Source organism: Furipterus horrens, unplaced genomic scaffold, assembly GCF_987537825.1.
Source record: "Furipterus horrens unplaced genomic scaffold, mFurHor1.1.pri manual_scaffold_4, whole genome shotgun sequence".
NCBI lineage: Eukaryota > Metazoa > Chordata > Mammalia > Chiroptera > Furipteridae > Furipterus > Furipterus horrens.
In genome coordinates this window covers 56984268-57009162 of record NW_028327174.1, presented here as the reverse complement: position 1 = coordinate 57009162, position 24895 = coordinate 56984268, and the positions used below count along the sequence as shown (strand labels likewise).

Here is a 24895-nt window from a genome sequence, read left to right as displayed (position 1 = left end):
TTAGCTTCAATTTACCACCTAAAACTCCCCCTAGAAGTTGCAAGCCTTCAACAAGACTCTAGAAGTCCAAAATATTCACATCAGACAGATTCTGCCAGTGCAATTTTGTCTAGGTGGGGAGACAGGTTTCTGTTGTTTCCTTTTCCACCATCTTGCCAGAATCCTCAAACCATGTATTAATGTTTAGTAAGTTCCTAAGCTTGAGTTATCACTTTATAATTTATATTTAATCAAATTTTAACTCAAAGAATCCTGCTAACTTCATTATCTTTAAACTTTTAATTAGCCACCACTACACACAGGCATTACTGTCTTTTAGTCTGGACATAGGCCAAGAGATGTTTGCTGGGGCAGCTGGGGGACAAATTAATGGTTAAGGGAGATAGATAAAATCACCATGTTTTCTGAATTCAAAACTCAGATCAGGGCTTGACAAAAGATTTAAGAACAATAATGTGAAAAATCTTATAAATATATCACCTTTATTTTTTAAAAAAGAAATGAAAAATCTAATCAAGACTGTCCCTGGAAAATTAAGCCACATAGTCTCCACATATATTTGAAAGGAGAGTAAGGAGTGGGAAGGCATTGATCATTGACTGAATTATTTCCAACTTCATTCCTTGTATGTTTTGATCATACTAATATCACAATAAATGTCCTACAATGACATCAGTACATTTTTCTTTACACTTAATGTAAATACCAACAGTGGTCACCTATTAACATCATACATGGGCACCATTTCACAGGTTTCTTAATTAAGTCTAAAAAAATCATATGTAATAATAATCACAATAATAAAAAACACAAGTACGATGTAGAAAATACAAAAATGTAATTTATTTGCCTTATTTGCCAAATAGTAAGCTATACAATTTTTGCCTTGCAGTTTAAGGCCATTTCATTTTTTACCAGTTACTTTTTCTGATCGTATGCTAGAATCAGCATCTTCTGTTTTATCTGTATTTAATTAATCATTTATGTTTTATACATTTGTGCATTTGAGAACCATATTTTCTCCCTGATCACTGAAGCTCTATAATATAAAATGTCATAGTCTTTATATATTTGAGTAATACCGATCACGGTTTTGAAAGTCTCTATGAGCATATTTCGCGTAAGTCTTGTTATGTGGGATTCTTCCAAAAGGTTCATGATCATTGAAACAAGATTCAAAAACTTCATCAACAGCCTTTTCAGCTACTTCTTTGCTGATATTCCTAACAGCCAGGATAGAAAGAATTGCTCTGTCTCTCACACAAGTCTAAGGGGAAAAAACATATGTGCCTTTAATTTTATATGAAAATTTAATCATGAAGTAATAACATTTTATATAACGTCTGAACCATAATCAAAATGCATTTTCCTATTATTTTATTCTGTCATTCCAAAGAAAAAACATAACTCTTATATTATGAAGCATATTTAGCTCAATCTAAAATTATTTAGATATAAGTAAGACCTCCTCCAGTTTTTTTCATCCTTTCCAATAATAAACATGTCATTCTCTGAAGTTCTATGCAGTGGTTGCCAAACAATATCTCCCAATTAGCAAAATAATAGAAAAGTGGATAAATACAGTTCTAGTTGAATTTTTAATAAAATTTAAGTAAATTTAAAATGCTTTACTTTTGCAACACTTTTCCTTAGCAATTGACCAATGCTAGGTAATTTTTCCTTCAAGAAAAGCACTATCCCCTGCAGGCAAGAGGAAACCACACATATATACACACAGTTTGAAAGTGTCTCCATTTTTCAGAGGAAAAAAATCAAATCTTTTTGTTTCTGAGTGTCCTTTGCATGGGTATTAAAGTTCTCTTCCTAAGAAAATAATTTACTTAATGTAACATAGTGATTGACTAGAACTTCTCAATATTCTAAATATTTTAAGAAACATAAGGTCCTGCCATTCCAATTCTTGTATAGCTTTTACTCAATTTATTTCTCCACAGGCCCAAACTAAAACTCAAAAAAACAGCATTTAACTTTGTCTTAAAAAATAACCAAACACTGGCTCTGATGGCTGTGCATCCTGTCAATCATTGATTTTCTCTACGTGTTCCCAGTTTTACTTCAGCCTGGTCAGCATACCCAGCCTGGAGGTGTTCCCTGATATTGGAATATAGAACAGTGTTTCTAAGCCTAAATTACACCAAACGCTGACTTGGCTCTTCTCCCTCAATCAGGCTCCCATTATCTCTACATATTTACTGTCCTATCACTCATTCTATTTGTTATTTACTACTGCTACCCAAGGTAAAAAAAAAAAAGAGAGAGAAACTTTTTCAAAGACTCTAAACCCAGGCTCACATGTTTTAACCATATCATCCACTTCTCTGGGTATGCCCAAGTGCATCCTACTGCTACCCTTCCCACTGAGAGCCAGAGCATACAGCCCATTCAAATGCAGCCGACGCTTAATTCACCAGAGGAACAGGGACTCAAGGGCAGGGAAGACACGTGGCACACAGCAACTCAGTGCCGTATCACTAAGCAGACTTAGCACAGGCTGAAAGCCTTACCTAAGTCACTACCCTCTCCAGGCAGCAGGCTTCTCTAGCTCCCATTCACTAAGTTCACAATTTCTCTTAGCAGTTCTCTGTAACTTTCTACCCTCCACCCCAGAGTTCAGTTACTCTCCTCTCCAGAGAACCAACAGCCTTTCTGTTGTTGGTTCAAGCCTATCTTTTTGCATCTGGTTGAAACTGCTATCCTAACGCTCATACCCTCACTAATTGGCCCAGCAAACTTCCCATAGAAAATCTCTGGTCGGCCTTCCTCCTAAGTGTGGACACAGAGCCCCTTAGTTGCTGTGGGCAGAACTGCTCACATTCATTAGCAGTCCATCAGCCTTGAGAATACTGTGATAGTTTTAAAATGTAAGTCCCAGAATGCCAGGATAAAGTAAGACAGGCTGTGATTTCATTTCCATTCTTATCTACCCCTATCCAAAAGTATCCCAAGAGCAAGATCATAACAGTTCTTTTCACTATGAAAATCTTTCAGTCAGTCACACAGCTTGCTCATAATTATAAAACAGAACTAAATTCCATATACTTGTCTTAATATTTGTATTCTTGACTTCCAGTCAAGATGACAGCATAGGTAAACACAGCTTGCCTACACGCACAACCACATCAAAGTTACAAATAAATTACAGAACAGCCATTACTCAGAACCACCAAAAATCAAGCTGAATGGAAGTCCAACAACTATGGAATTAAAGAAACCACATCCATCCAGAGACTGGTAGGTGGGGCACAGACACAAAACAGGCTGGTCTCACATCTACATGTGATAGATAAAAATTTGGGAGGGATATCTCAGGAGCAAGAAGTCCCAGCACCACACCAGGCCCCTAGCCCAGGGTTCCAGTGCCAGGAAGGTAAGTCCCCATAACTTCTGGCTGCAAAATCCAGCAGGGATTAACTCAGTCACTCCCTCTGTGCTCCAGCACCGGGATAGCAGCTTGAAAGGCACCAATGGCATACAGGGAGGGACTGAAGTGTCTGGCATCAAGGTAAGAGCTGGGGGACAGCTTTCTCTGAGACAAAAAGGCAGGTCTAGGCCATTGTCCCTTTCCTCAACCCTCCCCCCAAAGAGCCACAGAGCCAGCAGTCCAGTGCCATATCTGAGACTCTAGCAACCTGGATAACACAGTTTGCCCCACCCTGGAGATGCCCTGAGGTTCCGTCCCACCCAACTTATAGCTGTTAACAGTGGCTTTTCCTTATGAAAATCTGGTCTTGGCTCACGCTTCACAACTTCCTAAATCCTTTCAAATAAGCAACAGCCAGCCTCAGTGAGCCCCTAACCCCTATACCTCTTGCTAAGTGGCCCCAGGCACAGTATTAGCAGTAGCTAGCCTAAATTCACAGCTTGTCTTAGCCTTGGAATCTCCAATCCCAGCACAAATAGCAGCCATCTCAGATTGCTTTATAGCTCAGGCAGGGTATCCCCAGGCAAAACACAGGTGGGGGCTGACCCAAGAAACCCCAGGGTCTACAGACCCAGTGAACAATTACAGACCACATCAGAGCACCACCACCCTGCCCCTGCACCGCTGATCCTTCACGGAGGACAGAGGTTGGTGGTCAGTGCTCATAGCCAGTCCTTGCAGCTAACTGACCTTGGGTAAATCCCTCCCATTGATCTGCCAACAGCAACGAAGGCTCAACTACAAAAGGAAGGTGTGTACTCAGCCCACATGAAGGGCACACCTTGAGTACCAAGGTTGGGTGATAGAAGAGATTGAACTACTGGGCCCTACAGAACACCTACTACATTAGGCCACACTACCAAGACAGGGAGCCATAGAAGCTCCACCTAATACATAGAAACAAACACAGGGAGGCTGCCAAAACAAGGAGACAAAGAAACCGGGTCCAAATGAAAGAACAGATCAAAACTCCAGAAAAAGAGCTAAATGAAATGGATACACTAATTGAAATGAAGAACAATTTACAGGGAAACAACAGTAGAGTGGATAAAGCCAAGAATCAAATCAAAGATTTGGGACATAAGGAAGCAAAAATCAACCAATCAGAACAAGAAGAAGAAAAAAAATCCAAAAAAATGAGAATAGTGTAAGCAGCCTCTGGGACAACTTCAAGCGTTCCAACATTTGCATCATAGGGGTGCCAGAAGGAGAAGAGAAAGAACAAGAAATTGGAAATCAATTTGAAAAAAATCATGAAAGAAAACCTCCCTAATTTGGTGAAGGAAATAGACATGCAAGTCCAGGAAGAACAGGGGGTCCTAAACAAGATGAATGCAAAAAGGCCCACTCCAAGACACATCATAATTAAAATGCCAAAGGTTAAAAATAAAGAGAGAATCTTAAAAGCAGCAAGAAAAAAGAAGTTAGTTACCTACAGGGGAGTTCCCATAAGGCTGTCAGCTGATCTCTCTAAAGAAACTTTGCAGGCTAGAAGGGGTTGGCCAAAAATATTCAAAGTGATGAAAAGCAGAGAACAATGGCCAAGATTGCTCTACCCAGCAAAGCTATCATTTAGAATCAAAGGGCAGATAAACAGCTTCCCAGACAGGAAAAATCTAAAGGAGTTCATCATCACCAAACCATTATTATGTGAAATGTTAAAGGAACTTACCTAAGAAAAAGAAAAAGATCAAAACTATGAACAATAAATACATATCTATCAACAACTGAATTTAGATTCAAACAAACTAAAGCAAACAAGAAGAACAGAGAGAATCATGGATACAAAGAGCATTTTGATGGTCGCCAGATGGGAGGGGAGTGTGGGGGAATGCGTGAAGAGATGAGGGAATTAAGAAGTACAAATCCGTAGTTACAGAATAGCCATGGGGATATAAATTACAGTATAGGCAATGGAGCAGCCAAATAATTTAGACCAGCGGTTCTCAACCTGTGGGTCGTGACCCCTTTGGGAGTTGAATGACCCTTTCACAGGGTTCGCCTAAGACCATCGGAAAACACATATATAATTACATATCGTTTTTGTGATTAATCACTATGCTTTAATTATATTCAATTTGTAACAATGAAAATACATCCTGCATATCAGATATTTACATTACGATTCATAACAGCAGCAAAACTATAGTTATGAAGTAGCAACGAAAATAATTTTATGGTTGGGGGTCACCACAACATGAGGAACTGTATTAAAGGGCGGCATTAGGAAGGTTGAGAACCACTGATTTAGACCCATGACCCACGAACATGAACAGTGAGGGGATTAACTAAGTGAGTGGAGGGTGCTGAGTGGAAGGAGGCCAAGAGGGATAAATTGGGACAACTGTAATAGTATAATCAATAAAATATAATTTTAAACATTAAAAAAATAAAAATTTGTATTCTTTTCATATAAGTAGTTCTTTCAAATTTCAAATACTAAATGTACTTTTCATTTCTTTATTCATTATTTCCACTCTTAGCACTCTTCAAGGTAAGTGATTTCATGTTAGTTTTTACCTGATGGTGTTGTTTTAATCCAAAATGTAACCTGAATATTTCATTTACAAGTGAGCAGTCTCCACTAAGGTTAGCAGCTCGAACCTATCGTAAAAACAAAAGGCAAATGAAAGGAAAATAAGTGCTCATGCTCTATACCTTAATATCAACCAATTATTTTTAATGTAAAAGATTATAAAATTAGCATGTCTTTCCAAGATCAGAGTAACTATAAGTCTTTTTTAAAAGAATTTTTTAAACTCTACTGACTCCAAGGACAACAAATATCCACAAGCTATGTTAGACAATCCAAATGCACCAGGTTGGGGTGTGCATGACAACCTGAGATTAGGACATATTTTTTCATTTACTACATTTTTAAAAAGAAAAGCAGCTTTAATAGATTAAAAAATCTTGGGAACAACCCACCTGGATTCTACAGCTAACCTGGCCACATTTTTGTTAATTCGTTGCCAACAGAATGACCCACTTCTTATTTCTTCACAAAAACATGGCCTTATTTCTCTGAAGAAATTGAGGCACTTACATATGTTAGCTAATAGGCATTAATCGTAATAACACCTAAGAGAGAAACCTATTTAAAAACTCAGGACTCAGTCTACTCTCCAAATAATATGAGTTATAATTAGATGTCGTGAGTTCACCTATAATTTCAAGGGAAAGAGAAAATAATCTAAGTTGTAAAGGATAAGCTTGAAATTTATATTAGGTTTTTTAACTTCTCAGCACATTGCACTCTTTGATTAATGAAATGCAAGTGTGAAATACTTATGTCTCTCTAGGAGCATATTTATATTTATATTTCTCAGAGCAATCCAAAGTGCTCAATAATAAAGATCTTCTTATAGTTGTATTTTTGAGACTAAATGTTTTACTCTAGAGCAAGAAAAGAGCTTTACCTATAGAGGGCAGTACAGAAAACCAGTTAAGAATCCTGGCTGTAATCCTGCTTCTCCCACTTAATAACCCATTGCATCTAAACAAATGCCTCACTTTCCACAGATATAAAATAAGGATAATAGTATCCATTTCCATGGGTTCTTGTGATGATTACATAAGAATCCACAAACACTTCCTGTGCCAACAGTGCTCTCTCAAACATGGTGAACGTTCCTAAAATCCACTAGACTTCCTGTAAGAAGTGTTGGCAAGCATCTGCCCTGCAAAGTAACAGTACAGAAGGGCAAGGATTCTCTGTATGTGCAGAGACAGCAACCTTGTAAGAGGAAGCAAAGTGGCTGTGGTGGGCAGACTAAGCCGATTTTCCACAAAAAGGCTAAAACTGCAAAGAAGATCGTGCTGAGGCTTGAATGCATTAAGCCCAACTGCAGATCTAAGAGAATGCTGGCTATTAAGAGATGCAAGCCTTTGAACTGGGAGGACATAAGAAGAGAAAGGGCCTAATGATCCAGTTCTAAGCTTCATGTTTTGTTTATTATGAAAACAAATTTTGAGGATATGTTCACTTTAAAAAAAAAATCCACAAACAAAACAGTGGTACACAGCCCTCAGTAAACGTTAACTTTCCTTATTTTTTATATTATATAGTTTATTCTGTAAGAATTTAGTTTATTATTATAATTAATCATCACTATTATTAGGATTTAAAGGTTATATTTAATGTAATTCTAAAAAAATACTTAAAATTTCTCTTATTGCCCTAGCCAGGTGATTCAGTTGGTTGGAGCATTGTCCCATACACCAAACGGTTGCGGGTTCAATCCCTGGTCAGGATACATAACCTAGGTTGTGGGTTAAATCCCCAGTAAGGGCACATATGGGAAGCAACCAATCAACATTTCTCTCTCACATCAATGTTTCTCTCCCCCACCACTCTCTCTCCCTTCCTTACTCTCTAAAATCAATAACCATATCCTTGGGTGAGGATTAATTTAAAAACAATAATTAATAAATATATATAAAAGGTCTCTTGTATCTCAAAAATGTATTCAATAGTTAGAAATAGAAATTCAAGACTAACATGGAACTATGACAGTAGGATAAAAAATATCCTTAAATAAAGTATCTTCTACAATAAAACTCACCTCTGAGCAGGCCAAATGTCTGACATTGGTGAACCAGTCGACATGAGCACGACAATGATCAAATGCATGAATGAGTTCGTGGGTAACCACTCTGTTCATATGGGACTGATTACGGATATTATTCTGGCACAAAACAATCTAGGAGGCACCAAAATAAGAGAAGTTCAGTTACATCTAAAATCCATTCTCATTTCATGGATTCTATCCTTTCTCTTACATGAGGGGGACCCACCTGTTTGTATTACCTCTACCCACTTTTTTCTACTGACCCCACTCCTACCTCTATCTACATCAAGGTCCAGTCTTAACTACATGCTCCATTAAGACTTCCCAATGACTAACCTCTCCCTTCTCTTCTCTCTGGACTCTAACAGCACTTAGATTAAGGACACATTCACATACTATCCTCATTGGACTGACTATATCAGTGTGTCTTGAACTCTAAGGCACTGCATTTAGAGCACGGACTTTGGAATGAAGCAGACAAATTCAAATTCTAGCCCCATTCCTTACTAACTTGGTGACCTAGGACAATTTCTTAATCTTGCTGTGCCTCAGTTTCCTCAACTATAAAAAGGAGATAATTAGAGTACCTTCCTCAGAATTGTGAGAATTAAATGAGAATATATGTAAAATGCTTCTTATCAAGTTTCTGAATGAGCAATGAATCAACAATAAATGACCACCACTGCTCTACTCTACTAGAATTGCTTGGAAAAATCCTCAGAAAGACCTTCAGAAAGAAGTGCAAAAAACCAACAGCACACTGAACAGGACCCTACTAAGAATAATAAAGACGTGAGGGATCCTAATTGTAACAGTTACCATTTAGTGTGTACTTCCTATGTGCCAGGCACTGGGATATACTTGTATACCAGATATTTCATATACATTCATTCATCATCTATTTACTCAACTAATATTTATTGAGACCTATTCAGTAGATTTATAATCTAATAACAGAAATAGAAACTAATCAATATTTACCAAACTGCTTAATACATGCAATGACAGGTGTCATGAAGAAAAACCCAGGTTGTCATGAGAAGGCCTGACCTGCTTTGGAGGTTTGGGAAAGGCTTCTGTGCAGAAGGAATGTTTAAACTGGGATCTAACAGATGAATGGGAGTTAAATTTGAGGAGTGAGGAAGGGAACAAACCAGACAGAGAGAACAACCTATGCAAAGGGCATGGGGAGAGTTGAAGGAATAAGAGTGTTTGAGAAGCTGAAAGCAGGTTTCTACTGCTGAAGCACAGTCTGAGGTGGCAGGCATGAGATAAGGCTAGTGAGGGCAGCAGTGACCAAATAACTGAACGCCTTGTCCTTATCCTGAGGGCCATGGGAAGCCATTGAAAGGGTGTCATGAAATGGGTGATGCTTTTGTTTTATTTTGTTTTTATCTTTTTACTATAGTTGGAAAAACAAGCAGAAGATAACCAAAACTGGATACAGAGAGACTAGATGAAGGCTAATGAAGTATTCTAGGCAAGGGGTCATGGTACCTGAGCTAGGATAATGCGAGCCAAAAATGGTTTCTATGAGGTAAGTTATATAAAATTTAGTGATAGATAAGACTATGAGAAGGGAATCAGAGGTATAGAGAATGATCCCTAATTTCTAGTTTGCGTAATAGGATGGATGGTGATACCATTCACTGAAATATGCAAAACAAAAACACCAAGTTGGGTGGAGTAAGGGATAGTAAAAATCATCAATCTGGACTTGGACAGGTCAGGTCTGAAGTGTCTTTAAGACACTCAAGTATGAGGAGAGGGGAGAGATGGCGGCAGAGTAAGTAACAGTCTTGTCTGCTTGCTCCTGTCACAGAAGGACTTGGAGTACAAAAACGGAGCGGAGAGTGAGTGAGAGCAGCTTTCAGATAGAGCGAATAGGGATGGGAGGGTGGGAACAGTGTGGGAGAAGACAGAAACCACAGCCCGCAATGTCCAAGCGGAGTCGACAGGCTCCCTAGCCCAACACCTCTGCTGCATCGAAAGGGGCAGCTGCTGACCAGCTCATCAGCTGGGATCTGCTTGGAAACTGCACTCCCACCATAGGCGCCCTGACCATCAACAACCAGGAGGGAGCCAGCAAGAAGGTTTGGTGAAACAGCTGGAGGCATGGGAAGACAGAGAACAGCCTGGACTACAAGAAACTGTGAATTGAGACTTGCTGGGGACCCCTGGGCTGGCAACCCTGGGCCTGAGGGCGCACACACCAAGGCTCTGCCAAACAAAAACGCAGAACTGAGCCACAGAGAGGGGCCCACACAGTGGAAAGCTGAGGCGGAACCCTAGACTTGGTGGGGACCCCGAGCAGGCAACTGCACACCAAACCTCTGCCAGGCAGGGACACGGGCCAATACTGCAGTTTGTAGGCCACACAGAGACTTTTTTGGAGGAGGAGTGGAGACAGGACCCAAGGCTGGACAGGGACTATGGGCATGCACACTGGCTCACCAGCAGAGTAGCATTGCTAGACAAGGGCGAGGAGCGCTGGAGGGTGCCGCAGGACCAGCGGGGGGGACCCAGCTCAGTGCGGCTCATAGCGGAGAGCTGCAGCCGACCCATGAGCAGAGAATAGCAGCCCCAGAATCCAGCTAGATCTCCTCACAGACAGACAGCCAGAAAGGAAGATGTGAAACCCAAGGAACTTTGACCAGGGGCAGATCCATAGAGAAGAAAAACGGTAAAAAACAGACATTACTGGGACAAATTCTGCCGTGGCATTTTTCATGAACTATTTTATTGCCCTCCCAGTTTCTGCATTTTAAGTCACTAGTTGCTATATTATAGTTTATTACAAATATCATATGTTGCTCCTCCCTTGTATTACCCCACCTTAACATCCGATCTCCTCTTCTTACTTCGTTCTTAAATTCTATCTTCTCTCCTGCTATGACTAGTATCCATTCCTCAGCTTAAATCTGAAGAAATTTTTCCCTCTCTTAGCCTGGTTTTCACTCCTCATTCCTAGTATAACTACCCCCTCTATTATATCAAATTCACTTCCCTTTCCTTTGGATAACTCTTAAACTTTTCTTTCTTTCTTTTTTCCCCTCTAATTCCCATCCCACCTATATCAATCAGCCCAAAGGTTGTACTGGGGTAAAGCTCTTTCTTTAATCTCTTTCTTACCTCCTCTCCCTCGGTCCTTCTTTTTTGTTTGTTTGTTTGTTTTGTTTTGTTTTGTTTTGTTTAAGGTCCCCCTCACACTAAAAATATAACATATAACTTCTGTATAAACCTTATACTATTTGCTTCCACTCTCTACTTCATTCTGCTTTCTTCCTTCCCTTTTACAACATACAATGTAAATATCACTTACTGTCTCACATTGTCTTGTTCCTACTCGCTACTATTATTACTCTTCCACCTTCCTTCTCAAAAATCATCTTTCAGTTAGCCAACTCTTACCTGTTTTTCCTTTAGTATAATAGTCTTAATCTCTTTATATCTATACTAATACTGGCTCATTTGCTGCTGATAGTGTGATTGTAGATGGGGGGTATTTTTGAGGGTGTGGGTTTCCTGCCTGGGTTGTGAGTTTGTTTTAACAGCATCTCCACAAAAGAATTCAAGATATGGTGGGCAGAGTGACTCTTAATCAACTAGCCAGAGGGAAGATTCCACCAAAGAACAACACAACAACAACCAAAACTGAAATACAATCAGACAGCCTAAACAAATGGCATAAAGGGCATCCCAAGAGCATCAAGCTCAGGAGATCAAAGAGATTGCACCACTGAATCCCCTAGGTCTCCTATTACAGAAGGCCACACCACAAAGGCAGGAACTCAAAGCAGACAAATCTAAGAAACAAAAACAAAAAAGAAGAGGCACCTAAAATGGGAAGACAAAGAAACAACCCCCCCTACAAAAGGAAAAGAGGAATGCCAAGAAAGAATGCTAGATGAAACAGAGGCAAGCAAACTATCAGACATGGAGTTCAAAAGAATGGTTTTGAAGCTCAATGAACTCAACAAACTCAGAGGAAACTACAAAGAACTCCAGGGGAATTACAGAAAACTCCAGGGAAACTATAAAGAACTCCAGGGAAGCTACAAGGAACTTACTGAGAACTACACCAGCATTAAAAAGGGCATAGAAACTATCAATAAGAGCCAGGAAGAAATGAAGAATACAATTTCTGAACTGAAGAACACAGTAGAATCAATCAAAAGCAGACTAGAGGAAGCAGAGGATCGGATCAGCAAGCTGGAGGACAACATAGGAAAAAATTTCCAGACAATGCACAAAACGAGAAAAGACCGAAAAAGAATGAAGAGGGTTTAAGACAGCTGCAGGACAACATGAAATGTAACAATATCCATATCAAAGGAATACCAGAGGAAGAAGAAGGGGATCAAGGGATAGAAAACCTGTTTGAAAAGGTAATGACAGAAAGCTTCCCTGACTTGAAGAGAGAAAGTCACACAAGTCCAAGAAGCACAGAGGGTCCCAATAAAGATAAACCCAAAGAGACCCACTCCAAGACACACCATAATTAAAATGGCAACATTCAAAGACAAAGAGAAAATCCTAAAGACAGCAAATAACATACAAGGGAGTTCCAATAAGACTATCAGCAGATTTCTCAACAGAAACACTACAAGCCAGAAGGGAATGGCAAAAAATATTTCAAGCAATGAAAAACAAAGGCCTACTATTCTACCCAGCAAGGCTCTCATTCAAAATGGAAGGTGAAATAAGGAGTTTCCCACACAAAAGAAAACTAAAAGAATACATTTCCACCAAACCAGCATTGCAAGAGATGCTAAAGGGACTGCTTTAAGAAGAGGAGGAAAAAGAGAGAGAGAACAACACAGGTACAAAGGGGGGGGGGGGAGAATCACAATGAATAAGTACCTATCAAAAATAACCTTAAATGGAAATGAATTAAGTGCTCCAATAAAAAGGCAGATGGTAGATGAATGGATAAGAAAACATGACCCACATATATGCTGTCTACATGAGACTCACCTCAGAACAAAAGATCTAAACGGACTGAAAGTGAAGGGACAGAAAAAGTATTTCAAGCAAGCAGACATGAAGAAAAAACAGAGGTAGCAATACTTATATCAGACAAAATAGATTTCACAACAAAGGCCATAAAAAGAGACAAAGAAGGGCATTTCATAATACTTAAGGGAACAATCCATCAAGAAGATATAACCCTGGTAAACATATATGCACCCAACATAGGAATACCTAACTATATCAGGAAAATCCTGGAAGACTACAAGAAAGATATCAATAGCAACACACTCATAGTAGGGGATCTTAACACCCCATTATCAACAATGGACAGATCTTCAAAGCAAAGAAACACCAAGGATATTGAGGCATTGAACAATACTCTAGATCAAATGGACTTAATTGATATATATAGAACCTTCCACCCCAAAGAAGCAAAATATACATTCTTTTCAAGTGCACGTGGAAAATTTTCAAAGTTAGACCACATGGTAGGACACAAAACAAGCCTCAACAAATTCAAGAAAATTGAAATTATATCAAGCATCTTCTCAGATCACAATGGCCTGAAACTGGAAACCAACCTCAACGAAAAAACTCAAAAACATTCAAATTCATGGAGAATGAATAACATGCTACTCAATAATGAATGGGTCAACAATGACATCAAGGAAGAAATTTTAAAAAAGTTTCTGGAGACTTCCGGCCAAGATGGAGGCTTAGACGGACGCGCTCGGTCTCCCTCTACAACTAGAGAGGAATACAACTACTTCAAAACAAAAGATAACTAGAAATTCCAGAAAATAAAACTACACGGAAGCCCAACGTATGAAGTTATAAACCAGCGGCGCCCTTTGGGCAGGTAGGGGGAGCGAAAGGGGGCGGTGCTGTTTGCGGTCACACCAGGGACAGCGGCAGGGAGGACTATCCCGGCTGCAGTCAAACCCCCGGCAGCTCGCGACCCCAACGCTCGGGAAAGCAGCCACCACATCGCCTTGAACAGTGAGGCCCAAGAGGGTGGGAGGACAGATCCCGGTCTCCTAGCGGAATAACTGTGTGAATCCATCTTGGACCCCCGCCCCCAAAGAAAGAGCCACAGCGCTGCGAAATAGGTCGCGGACAGGCGCCGGTCGCTGGGTCGTGACGAGTACACAGGCACTGCCCCCTATAGGCGGCCCAAGAAAACAAAACGCATCTGTCAAAATGAGGCAGACAACTATAGAAATCCCGGTGGCGCAGCTCACCAGGCAACAGATGAGGAATCTGACAGATGAACAAATAAGAAACCTGTCAGAGGCTCAGTTCAGGGCCATTGTTATCAGGTGGCTTACAGAATTAACAAAAGATCTAGAAAAAGATGAGAAAGAAGCGAAAAACACTCATAACGAAAGGAACAAAACCACATACGAGACAGATGATGAGGAAAAAAAATCCAGAGTTCATATCAACAAACCGGAATATGGAGAAGGAACAAGCAGTCAACCAATGCAGCGAGAGGAAATGGGAAGCAACGATGAGAGGATCAGAAACCTCTGGGACAGCTATAAAAGGCCCAACATAAGAATCATTGGTTTGCCAGAGAGCGAGGAAGATGAACTAGAACTTGAAAAATTGAGTGAAAATATAATAAAGGAGAGCTTCCCAGACTTGGGGAAAGAAATAGACTTACAGGTCCAGGAAGCACAGAGAATTCCAAAAAAACTGGACCCAGGGAGAACCACTCCAAGACACATTATAATCAAAATGTCAAAAATTAAAGATAAAGAGAGAATCTTAAAAGCAGCAAGAAAGAAGAAAAGAATCATGTACAAAGGGGTCCCAATTAGACTATCAGCTGACTTCTCAAGGGAGACCCTGCAGGCAAGAAGGGACTGGCAAGAAATATTCAAAGTAATGAAAATCCAAAACCTACAACCATGAATACTCTATCCAGCGAAACTGTCATTCAGAATAGAAGGACAGAGAAAGTGTTTCCAGGACAAAATAAAACTGAAAGAGTTCATTAGATCCAAACCACTGTTATATGAGATGTTAAAGGGACTGGTTTAGAAAAAGGAGGATCAAGACTATGAAATCTAAAATGAAAACTGCATCACAAGAAACAACAGAAGCTAGGGAATTGAAACAAAGGCAAACTAAACAGGCAATGAGAGTGGAAAAAGAACTATAGGTACGGGGAACATATTGGGGAAAGGTCAACAGAGGGCGGAATGGGGAGAGGGAGGGAGATGATATAGGAGTTAAGGATCATGGTAGGAGGGAATGGAATAGACAGAGGTTGGGAAGAACTATATGCACAACTAATGGACATGATCTAAAAGGGGGGGACAACTGGAGGGAGGGGGACCACCAGGTGGAGGGGAGCAGAGGGAAGGGAAATTGGGACAAATTAATATTATAATCAATAAAACACATTAAAAAAATAAAAATAAAAAATAAAAATAAAAAAAATAAAAAAAGTTTCTGGAAACAAATGATAATGAACACACAACAACCTAAAACCTATGGGACACAACAAAGGCAGTCCTGAGAGGGAAGTTCATAGCAATACAGGCTTACCTAAAAAGGATAGAAGAATCTCAAATAAAACATCTAACCCAACAGCTACAAGAACTAGAGGAACAATAGCAAACAAAGCCCTGAGCGAGAAGAAGGAAAGAAATCAAGATCAGAGTTAAGTGACATAGAGACTAAACAAACAATTCAAAAGATCAATAAAACCAGGAGTTGGGTCTTTGAAAAAATAAACAAAATCAACAAGCCTTTAATCAGGCTCATCAAGAAAAAAAGAGAGAGAACTCAAATTTTTAAAAAATCAGAAATGAAAGAGGAGAAATCACAACCGATACCACAGAAATACAAAGGATTGTAAGAAATTACTGCAAACAACTATATGACAAGAGATATGACAACCTGGATGAAATAGACAAATTTCTGGAAACATATAATCTTCCAAAACTGAGTCAAGAAGAATCAGAAAGCCTGAATAGACCAATAACAACTAGTGAAATTGAAGCAGGATTCAAAATACTCCTGGCACACAAAAGCCCTGGACCAGATGGCTTCACAGGTGAATTTTATAAAACATTTAGGGAAGAACTAACTCCTATCCTTCTCAAACTATTCCAGAAAATCCAAGAAGAGGGAAGACTCCCAAACTCTTTCTATGAAGCCATTATTACACTAATATCAAAACCAGGTCAAGACACAACAAAAAAAGAAAACTACAGGCCAATATCGCTGATGAACATAGATGTTAAAATCCTCAACAAAATATTGGCAAACCAGATCCAGCAACACATTAAAAAGATCATACACCACAATCAAGTGGGATTCATCCCAGGGATGCAAGGATGGTTTAATATTCACAAATCAATAAATGTAACACACCATATAAACAAAATGAAAGACAAAAATCACATGATTGTATCCATAGATGCTGAAAATCATTTGATAAAGTACAACACCCATTTATGAAGAAAACACTCAGCAAAATGGGAATAGAGGGCGCATACCTCAACATAATAAAGGCCATATATCAGAAACCTGAAGCCAACATCATACTCAATGGGCAAAAACTGAAAGCATTCCCCCTGAGATCAGGAACAAGACAAGGATGTCCACTCCCTCCACTCCTATTCAACATAGTCTTAAAAGTTCTAGCCACAGCAATCAGACAAGAAAGAGAAATAAAAGGCATCCAAATTGGAAAAGAGGAAGTAAAACTGTCATTATTTGCAGACGACATGATAGAGTACATAGAAAACCCTACAGACTCCACGAAAAAACTACTCAACCTAATAAGTGAATTCGGCAAAATAGCAGGGTATAAAGTCAATATTCAGAAATTGAAGGCATTTCTGTACACCAACAATAAAACATCAGAGATAGAAACTAAAAGAAAAATCCCATTTACCATAGCAACAAGAAAAATAAAGTACCTAGGAATAAATTTAACCAAGGAGGTACAAGACCTTTACCCACAAAACTACATAACACTGAAGAAAGAAATTAAGGAAGATACAAATAAATGGAAGCATATACCACATTCATGGATGGGAAGGATCAACATCATTAAAATGTCCATACTACCCAAAGCAATTTATAGATTTAACACAATCCTTATTAAAATACCAAGGGTATATATTTCCCAGACCTAGAGCAAATACTTCAAAAATGTATATGGAACCAAAAAAGACCCCTAATAGCTGCAGCATTCTTGAGGAAGAAGAACACAACAGGAGGAATCACAACACCTGATATCAAACTATAATACAAGGCTACTGTAATCAAAACAGTCTGGTACTGGCATAAGAACAGACATGGAGATCAATGGAACAGAATAGAGAGCCAAGAAATAAGCCCAAGTCTATATGGACAACTAATATTTGACAATAGGGGGAAGGAACATAAAACGGAGTGAAAATAGCCTCTTCAACAAATGGTGCTGTGAGAACTGGACAGGGATATATGAAAAAAATGAAGCTAGACCACCAACTTACACCACACACCAGAATAAACTCAAGATGGATCAAAAACTTAAATGTAAGCCATGACACCATAAAACTCCTAGAGGAAAACATAGCAGGAAAATCTCCGATATCCCATGTAGCAATATTTTCACTGATATATCTCCTAGACCAAAGGAAATAAAGGAAAGAATAAACAAATAGGACTACATCAAACTAAAGAGTTTCTGCTCAGCAAAAGAAAACAGCAACATGAAAAAGGAAACCACCATATGGGAAAACATATTTGCCAATGATACCTCAGACAAGGGTTTGATGTCCAAAATATATAAAGAACTTATAAGACTCAACACCAAGAAGACAGACAATCCAATTTAAAAGTGAGCAAAGAACCTGAAAAAACACCTCACCAAAGAGGACATACAGAGAGTCCATAGGCATATGAAAGAATGCTCAAATCAATAGCCATCAGAGAGATGCAAATTAAAGTCACAATGAGATACCACCTCACACCAGTCAGAATAGCCATCATCAATAAATCAACAGACAACAAGTACTGGAGAGGATGTGGAGAAAAGGGAACCCTAGTGCACTGTTGGTGGGAATGCAGATTAGTGCAGCCACTATGGAAAACAGTATGGAATTTCTTCAAAAAACTAAAAATGGAACTGCATTTTGATCCAGCAATTCCACTGCTAAGATTATACACAAAGAATCCTGAAACACCAATTCAAAAGAACCTATGGACCTCTATGTTGATAGCAGTATTCACAATAGCCAAGAGCTGGAAACAGCCTAAGTGCCCATCAGTAGATGAGTGGGTAAAAAAACTGTGGTACATTTACACAATGGAATACTAAGCAGCAGAAAGAGAGAAGGAACTCCTACCATTTGCAACAACATGGATGGAACTAGAGAGAACTATGCTTAGTGAAATAAGCCAGGCAGCAAAAGACAAATACCATATGATATCACCTAACACAGGACACTAATGAACAACACAAACAAATGAGCAAAATAGAACCAGAGACAAGTAAACAAGGAGCAGACTGACAATGACCAGAAGGGACGGGGAAGGGAAGAAGGGGGTACAAAAGGAGAAGGGTCTAGTTAAGGAACTAGTATAAATGACCCATAGACATGGACAACAGGGTAACGGGGTTGGGATGGACTGTGAGAGAAGGGGTGGGCAGGGTAGGAGGAGTGAGCAATGAGGGGAAAGTGGGACAGCAGTAATAGAAAAAAACAATAAATAAATTTTTTTTTTTAAAAGACACTCAAGTATGGGCATTAAGTGGGCACTTGGATGTATGGATGTGGAGCTCAAAAGAGCTCTGACCTAGGAAAATAAATGAGATCCCCTTGGTAGAGTATAGAGTAAAAAAAGGAGGATCTAACACCAAGGATTAAGGGACTTCGACATGTAAGGGCTGACAGGCGAGCTAGCAAAAGAGCAACCAGAAAAGTGTATACACCAGATACAATGGGAAGAAAAGTGTTTGGTGTTACCTGCTCAAGTCAAATGTATGGATAACATATGACCCAGCAAATCCACTCCTAGGCATATTTCTTGGAGTAACTTTTGCATGTGCAGACCAGGAGAAAAGTTTAAAAACATTCACAGCAGCACTGTCCAAAATAACAAAGTTGGAAAGAATCAATATTAGATAGGGCAAACTATAGTATAGACACATGATGGAATACTATCCAACAGTGAAACTAAATTTAACAACATGGAGGAATTTCACGATGCTGAACAAAAGAAATGTTACAGAATATTATATACCATACGATTTCATAAAACTACAAAGTATTACCTATAACTCAAAGTAGTCTATGAATAAACTTTAAGAGCAGGCAACTAAATAACACATTGTTGGGTTGTATATATAGAGGGTAAAGTGATTCAGAAAGCAGAGAATGATTATCACAAAAGTCAGAATAAGGAAGGAGAGGCAATATGGTCCAAGAGGGACACAAGCCTCCAAAGTCCTGGCAATGCTCTATTTCTTACATCTGGGTGGCAGCTGCACAGGTATTCATTCTTTATTATGACCAAAAGTGTACAAACAGATTTTTTACTTTCTGTATGAATGAGATACTTCACAATACAAATTTTAATTTAAAAAATCAAAAAGAGAGTGTCCACTGCGTTCAAAACTGCTGAGAAGGAAGATGAAGGTTCAAAATGTCCAGTTTAACTCCAAGGGGGTGGTGAACTCACCAAGACCCATTTTGAGAGCTGTAGCTACTATGATTGCTAATTTACAAATGAGGAAACTGAGAATAAGGCAAATAACTTGTCAAAGCCCCACAGCTAATGAGCAGGGGAACTAGGACTTGAACTCAAGTCTATCTGACTCCAAAACCCAGACCCCCTCACCCCTGCGCTACACTGCTTTTCCCACGGTTACTGTGAAACAGCTACAAATAACCAAAATACATATAAAATTCCCCATCAGGAAACAATTAAGTGCAGTTAGATGTGGGTTATATTCAAGACAGAAAGTTACTTTGTCAACCCTCATCACATGACGTAATCTATCTACCACCTTCAAGATCATCACAAAACCCTCCAACAACGTAAAGCTAGTAATAACATGTACCGAATGCTACTATGATTTCTATGATAAGCACTTTACAAGAAATGTCTCATTTAATCCTCACAACCATTCTATAAGATAGATACAACCATTACCCATATTTCACAGATGAGAAATCTCACTTGTCTAATCAAAAACTTTCAAAGGTATATATCATTTCTCACGATGTAAAGGTGAAACTAGCTTAGCACTCAGAGCCTCCCACCATACGGCTTACCCTTCTTTCCAATCCTATTTCCCCTATTTCCCATGCATTCCTGTCTGCCAGTAAATCAGACAACATGCCATTCTCCAAATATACCTTGCTCTTTCCCAACATGCCACCTTTGCTCATGCTTCCCTGTTTGGGCAAGTCTTTGTCTTCTTTGCCTTGAAGAGGCTTTATTCCTCTAGCTGAACCTGTTGGCGTCTTTCAGTCAATCATTTCACTGTTCCATTGTGGTAACTATGCCCACCTGTGTTCATCTCTTACCTCCCCCATGAAGGTGAAAGTTCCTTAAAAGCAATTCATTTCTTCGGTCCCACACAGCTTACCAAATAGAATCCTCAGCATGTAGACAGTCCTCAGCAAATATTAGGAGAATTGGAGGAAAGAAAACAACTTAGCAAAAATGCCTACCTGAGACACTGAAGCATCAAAACCTCCACTGACATTTCCATGACAATCTTCACAAGAAAAGTGTCTTTCTCTGTTAACAGCACTAAAAGGCAAGAATGAATTAGAGACAATGTACAGAAGCAGTGTGCATGTGGCTTGGGGAAACAGCCCTGGGTCAGGAGACCCATTTCAAATCCCCTCCACCATTAACACATATGAAACACTGGGAAGGCAACTTAACACCCTCAGGACTCAGTTTTTTCAACTGTAAAGTAAGGAAATTGTCTCTAAAATCTACCCTAGTTCAAATCCTATGAACTTTATGACTCCATAAAGCATTTGGTCAAGTAATTAAAACCACATTGGAAATATGATGGAATTCCTGCCCTTGGACCAGAATGGTACATGGACCTTAGAAGTCAATTCCTCTAATCCCCTCAAAGTTAAACAACACCTGAACAGTTCCTACATAACAAGCTGAGATTTCTTCTCCATTAAGGACAATGTCGACACCAGCATAGTGGAAAAGCCAGATTTGGCAATTAGTTACAAGAAGGATTTTAAGTATTGTCTTTACTAAATAACCAAGGTAAGTGGAAGTGGTAGAGCCAGAGATTTGGAGTTAGAGCAGATGTCTGAAAAGAATAAGGCTCGTCGGCAGAGAATGCAGCCAATGACTACCACCTACCACATGGAAAAGGCCTTGCAGCCTAAAGTGAAATATAAGTACTTCCAGTTTTGGAGGTTTGTATTTTTAGCAGCCAGAATATAGAACAGCACTTCAAAAAGATTTACTTACCAACCTGAGTGCTTCATGGCATCAAGCAGAAGTTTGACATATGGATCTAAAACGATAGTGATTCAATTACGTATACTAAGTGAAAAAAAATAGCCAATTAAATTATCCAAATAGCAGTATAAGATATTATCAAAAAGCAATTCACAAATCGTAATGAAGTAATACTGTATTAAAATTGATTAAAAAGGAAAGACAAACTTAAATTGACATAAAAACAGTGTTTAATGAAATGAAACACTGATACAAATACCTAGATGGATACTACCAAACATCTTAGATATTATCAAGTATGTTTTTTAAAGGCCATTTTTAGTTAAATAATCAAAGACTGAGGGAATTTGGGACCATATCCATAGAAACAAACAGCAGCAGAGTATCCAGATTTAGAGCAAGGCAGTAAGTAGCCCCACTGTTGTCTATCCTGGTCAGACCACACTGGTAACACAGTGTCCCATTCTGAGTTCCATGCTGTACAGGGGACCTGCCAACTGAAGCTCTTCCATGAGGGCAAGCAATGAGAATAGTATAGGACTATGTTCAGTAAGAAACAAGAAAGGATTTGTGAATTTGGAAAGGAGAAAGAAGACTTAACTAGGACCACAGTAGCTTCAAGTACTTGAAGGAATGACCATGTGGGAATAGATTCAGTTAATATTTCTTAAGAGGGAAGAAGAAAGACCAAAGGGTAGAAGTTACATGGTGCAGATTTCAACTCAGTATGAGAAAGGATTTTTCCAACAATCAAAGCTTTTGAAACAACAGAACAGTGTAGCCTCAAAGAACAGATAGCCTGTTCCAGCAGAGGTCTATAAATGCTCTGGTCAGTGATGGCACAAAGGTTTTGCTGTACGGGGGTGGAAAGGCCTATGACTCTTGAGGGCCCTTCCACTTCTAAAAGTCTATGCGCCTGTGACAATTACAAGAAAGTACAATGAACCCAAATGCCTGTAATAACTTTTCACATAGGCATCTTGTCTGAGACTATAAATACACAACTAACTATAAGACATAAGCAAAAAAAAAAAAAAAAGAAGAAATCAAGGTTACTTTTTTAGTGTTGAAAGCAAAAGCAGGAGAGTAAAAAAAAAAAAAGTAGTAATTGGGATGATAAAGCTAGGTTAGGTCACTGTTTTACTAACCGGCCTCCTCATAAGTGTTAACAGTAAAATAATTATTATTAATGATAAGTGTCATTTAGTGTATATCAAATGTCTGGTACCATATCAAGTACATTATTACTGAAGCAACTAGGAGACTTTTACAGAGCTGAAAGGGGTTCAAAAATCTATAATCCTCTCACTGGAAAAAAAAAAATTATAGGGAACACAGTAGTTTTATACTTAAAAAAGGACCTGTAGTATTTTGAATCAATGTGTTTTAAAGAAAAAGAAAACAAAGGTCTCCCATGAGTCTTGGTTTCTCCCAGCACTGCTGCCTCGGGTATAGAATTTCAAAGCTGCAGGGTGATGCTTTAATACCGCCAACAGGTTCTCCCAGTAGCCCTCCCTGGAGGGTTGAGGCCTGTTAATTCCTATGGGGGCTCACGTTCAGCACTTCACATCCTTTCTCAACTTTTCCCTCCATTGTTTGGCTCTTCCACTGCAAGAAGCTACCCTTTATTCAGCTCCTGATATGCTGGCACTTCACATTCATAAAATCTATTCCTCACAACTCTAAAAGAGGTATTTTTAACCCTCCGCACCCCCCCTCCCCGCCCCTGCCACCTTTCTTTCTTGCAGATAGGAATAGAGGGGATCTGAGAGTTACATCACTCTTCCACACCTAACAGAGAGGGACCAGAATCTGAACAAATGTCTAACTCTGAAACCCAGGTCCTTTCCACTGTGTTCCACTGAAACATCTTAAAGACAAGGAAGGTCTTTGCTCTTCTTGGTACTTTCCCACACCAGAACCTAGGAGGTATTCAATGCATATTGTAAAAACATGTCATCATTCCCTCTACTGCCCTTCTTCCTCCCGCTTCCCTTGATTCCCTATGGGCGGGTAATCTCAGGAAGGTTGAAAAATCTTTGGGTGGTTGAATTTGTTTTTTCATTGATTTTAGAGAGAGGAAGAGGGAGAAAGACAGACAGACATCAATTTGTTGCTTCATTTCTTTCTGCATTCATTGGTTGATTCTTCTAAGTGCCCTGACCTGAGATCTAACCTGCAATCTTGGCACACCGGGAGGACACTCTAACCAACTCAGTAACCCAGCCAGGGCATTTTTGAACTGTGACTGGCCAACTATGAAGCAGTAACCTTGCTTTGGGACAAGTACATTAAAGACTTTGAGTTTTAAAATACATCTGAAGTAAATTTAGGAAGTCTGTGTCAATGTAAAAAAAGTCAAGAAATCTCTAGTGCAAAGACCCTGGGAAGAGAGAAATTGATCGGCAGGGAGATGTGCCTTATTGAACCCACAGCAGCGGCTCCTAACCCTTTTGAGGTCTTGGACCTCTTGAGGATATGATGAAGCTATAAACTCTCTTCCCAGAAAACTGCGCTTCGTGCCTAGGCACACGATTCCGCAGTCTATTTCAGGGGCTACTACACTCTGAAGCCCATCCGTGTATGAAGGCTAAGACCCACTTCCAATGAAGGGTAGGTTGGTAAAACTGTCGTTTTTGCACTGCCAGCAGTAAGTATGCCTTCATTAAGGTAGCTCTTCAAAACTCTGCTTCACCCAGACTCTAAAGTCCCCATATTGCTGCATATCTTACATAAGAAATTAGATTATCTGTCAGAGCAGTGAATGTGACAGAGAAGGGAAAACTAATCTGACTGCCTGTTCACTGCACAGGCAGGAATAGTGCTGAAAGGGGCCTCCGCGCCTCCTCTCATAAGGAAACTGGGGCCCAGACCCCGACTCCTGCATCCGTGATGCCGAATCTGCCTAGTCTCTGCGCTGAGGTGCAGAAACCGGGCCCATGCCGCACCTGGGACTGAACCCCGAGCCCCCCGAAAAAAGTGGCGCCCAGGCCCTTCCCTGCCCGCCGGGTCTCAGACCATCACCCGCCGACCCTCAGCCTCGGGGTCAGCTCCTACTCGTCTGCAGAGTCTTCAGAAGCATGAGCTGGCAGGCCTGGTTGTTGGTGAAGAAGCTGGAGAGGAACCCCTGCTGCGGCTTCCCCTGAGCCAGCCGCTCGGGGAAGGCTTGGCACGCGACGTGTGGCTGCTGCAGCTGCTCTCCCGCCGCGGGGCCCGGCCCGCGCCCGTCCGGAGCTCCTGCCATGCCATCCGAGGACCTAGCCGCTGCTTCCTCGCGCCTCCGGGGGTGAGACGAGGAAAGGGAACCACCCTCTCGCCAAACCCACAGCCCAGGCCCTCCCTCCGCGTGGCCGACCTGACGCGAGCCAGGTCGACTGTCACGGGGCGGGGCCGAAGAGGTTGGGCCAGAGGGGCTCCTCAGCTCCGCGAGGGACGCTGGGCGGAGCGAGCG

At 40.1% G+C, this 24895-nt stretch overlaps 1 protein-coding gene and 1 pseudogene across 4 annotated transcripts; one reads left to right on the top strand and one right to left on the bottom strand.

The window, feature by feature from the left end:
- Positions 1-821: 821 nt before the first annotated feature.
- Positions 822-24895, bottom strand: ATP23 (ATP23 metallopeptidase and ATP synthase assembly factor homolog). 4 transcript variants are annotated; one of them, XM_090273535.1, is made up of 6 exons: positions 24502-24895; positions 21454-21499; positions 20676-20757; positions 8008-8145; positions 5963-6046; positions 822-1267 (listed from the first exon to the last, which is right to left on the bottom strand). In XM_090273535.1, the coding sequence occupies exons 1-6, from the start codon at positions 24686-24688 to the stop codon at positions 1064-1066; spliced, it is 741 nt and encodes a 246-aa protein (XP_090129661.1). In that variant the 5' UTR covers positions 24689-24895; the 3' UTR covers positions 822-1063. The 4 variants fall into 4 exon arrangements, with proteins under 4 accessions (XP_090129661.1, XP_090129659.1, XP_090129657.1 ...); XM_090273533.1 differs by lacking the exons at positions 20676-20757; positions 21454-21499 and having other exon boundaries at positions 24502-24566; XM_090273531.1 differs by lacking the exons at positions 20676-20757; positions 21454-21499; positions 24502-24895 and adding an exon at positions 20529-20608.
- LOC150012036 (large ribosomal subunit protein eL42-like) lies at positions 7063-7366 on the top strand (annotated as a pseudogene).